This window comes from Penaeus japonicus, unplaced genomic scaffold (assembly GCF_977035675.1).
Source record: "Penaeus japonicus unplaced genomic scaffold, GWHDUDI00000001_assembly GWHDUDI00000007, whole genome shotgun sequence".
In the NCBI taxonomy this organism is placed as follows: domain Eukaryota; kingdom Metazoa; phylum Arthropoda; class Malacostraca; order Decapoda; family Penaeidae; genus Penaeus; species Penaeus japonicus.
Window position 1 is genome coordinate 29,223,204 of NW_028234409.1, and position 2,500 is coordinate 29,225,703.

Genomic DNA, 2,500 nt, shown 5'->3' on the forward strand with positions numbered 1-2,500 from the left:
TTCTCTCTCTCTCTCTCTTTTTCTCTCCCTCCCTCCCTTCATCTATTCTATCTCTCCTTCCCCTCTCTTCTCTCTCTCTCTCTCTCTCTCTCTCTCTCTCTCTCTCTCTCTCTCTCTCTCTCTCTCTCTCTCTCTCTCTCCCTCTCCCTCTCCCTCTCCCTCGCTCCCTCGCTCCCTCCCCCCCTCCCCCTCCCTTCTATCTCCCTCTACCCCCTTCTCTCTCCCCCCTCCCTCCCTCCCTCTCTCTTCCCCCTTCTCTCTCCCCCTCTTCTCCCTTCTCTCCCCCTCTCTCTCCCCTCCCTCCCTCCCTCCCTCTCCCCCCTTCTCTCTCCCTCTCCCCCCTTCTCTCTCCCTCTCCCCCCTTCTCTCCCCCCCCTCCCTCCCTCCCTCTCTCTTCCCCCTTCTCTCCCTCTCTCTCCGCCCATCTCTTTCCCTCTCGCCCCTTCTCTCTCCCTCTTCCCCCTTCTCTCCCCCTCTCCCCCCTTCTCTTTCCCTCTCGCCTCTTCTCTCTCCCTCTTCCCCCTTCTCTCTCCCTCTCTTTCCCTCTCGCCCCTCCCCCCCTCGTCCCGGAATCATCTACTACTCATTTATTTATTTTTACTCAGGTAGCACCGACATGCATCCCATTGTACTTTGGTTAATTAGTGTTTTTTTTCACCCTTTTTTGTAGTAGTTATCCGATACGGTCAGGTGGTTTTGCGGTTTTATGTGACTCACTAACTGAATTTTGATCATTTGGCTATTGTGAGATACGGACGCTGGGATGGATTAATTAATGTGTGTATAGCAATGTGTGAATGGTATCTGGTGCGTGATATCGAGGGGAGCATGAAGCCATTTCCACTGTGACACTTCATGACAAGTCACCACTCGAACTTCATCACTCTAATGATCACAATATCACTAGGTGAATAGAAGACATACATATAATAACACACACACAAAGAAAAAAGAAGAGAAAAAAAAAGACTTTACTATCTGTTGTTGACTAGTTTTATTTTGATAAATAAAATAAAATGAAATAAGATAGATAAATAAGTAATAATAATGATGATAATTGATAGATATTAATTAATTAATAATACTAAGATGAATGAATAAAACAATAACGATTAAAAAAAAAAGATTATATAAGCAAACTAAACACTAATTCTGTTCTCGATCCCACGCAAAGATACATATATATTTTTTTACACCACTTCACCACACTCTCATCACCATAACACTCCCGACGTCACTATACCCGCACTCGTCTTTCAAACCGCAACCAATATCTGCAGTTTCCCCGCCGCGGTCTGTTCTCTGCTCTCGAGTTTAGATTTTCAATTTACTTGCTGTGGCGACGTGGGCATTTTTTTAGGGGCGTTTACCAGACGTTGCTATATGTGTGAAACTTGTTACTGTTGCGGGTGTTTTTTTTTTTTTTTTTTTTTTTTTCATGGAACGGAAGGGAGGGGAGAGGGGAGAGGGGAGGAGGGAGGTGGTGGATGGTGGAGTTAGTGGGTGGGTCGGCTTGGGAAAGGAGGGGAGGGGAGGGAGGGGGGGAGGGATGAAACCTTTTGTTTTTTTTCTCACACCAGATTTTTCAGGGATTTTTTTTTAAAGCATATTCCCATTACAAATTAATTTTTAAATTTTTTTTTTTTATTATTAATGTTGATACTATTTAACATTATATATATATATATATATATATATATATATATATATATATATATATATATATATAATTGTTTGATTGTTGTGTGAGTGGAGTATGGAGTAAGTGTATGTACGTGTGGAGTAAGCACTGTGCATGTGCACCTAGTCACAGTTAATCATTACATCGTTCTTATTACAATGACCACCTCCCCCTCTAGGATCTGGGCCTCCTGAAGGGTCGGCTGGACCTCAACCACCAAGTGTCGGAGGACGAGTTCATGAAACACCGCGCCCTCGCTATAGTGAACCCGACCTCGGAACTCACCGGAGAATACACCTGCTGGATCTCGTCCTTCGAGAGCGAGGCCTTCAAGAGAAAGAAGATCATCATTTATTGTGAGTGTGGATTTGTTGTTGTTGTTGTTGTTATTTTAGGGCTGTGTTGTATTTTTTTTTTTTTTTTTTTGAGATGTTTTGGTTTGTTGGGGTGTGTGGCGTTGTATTTTTTGGGTGTTGTTGTTGTTTTTTGGACTATGTGTGCGTGTGTGTGTGTGTGTGGTGGTGGTGGTGGTGGGGGGGGGGACGGGTGTAAAATAGAGGGAAGGGGGAAGAAGTGGGAATACTACAGTATTTCGATCGCGAATCTTTTCTTCCCTCGTGTGAATTCCAAGGGAGGCAGAATAAGCGTGCGGAATCTTAGATCGAGTGAGTCATCGCCAATCCAAGTTATGCGGAAGAAGGAAACTCGCGCGATCCCTCATGTCTCCCGCATTCGACAAGCACAGCTGAGTCCAGCAAGTTTCTGCAATCGGCATTGTATAAGATCTCGCACACTTGAGAGACTCGGTCCGTGAGAGAT

At 44.6% G+C, this 2,500-nt stretch overlaps 1 protein-coding gene across 1 annotated transcript in view; it reads left to right on the forward strand.

Moving 5' to 3' along the window:
- LOC122249566 (uncharacterized) overlaps nucleotides 1–2,500 on the forward strand; it is an 87,255-nt gene that overhangs the window by 5,771 nt on the left and 78,984 nt on the right. The window contains exon 2 of the mRNA XM_086538220.1: nucleotides 1,860–2,037. Coding sequence (XP_086394346.1) covers nucleotides 1,860–2,037 — 178 coding nt within the window. The remainder of the gene's footprint in view (nucleotides 1–1,859; nucleotides 2,038–2,500) is intronic.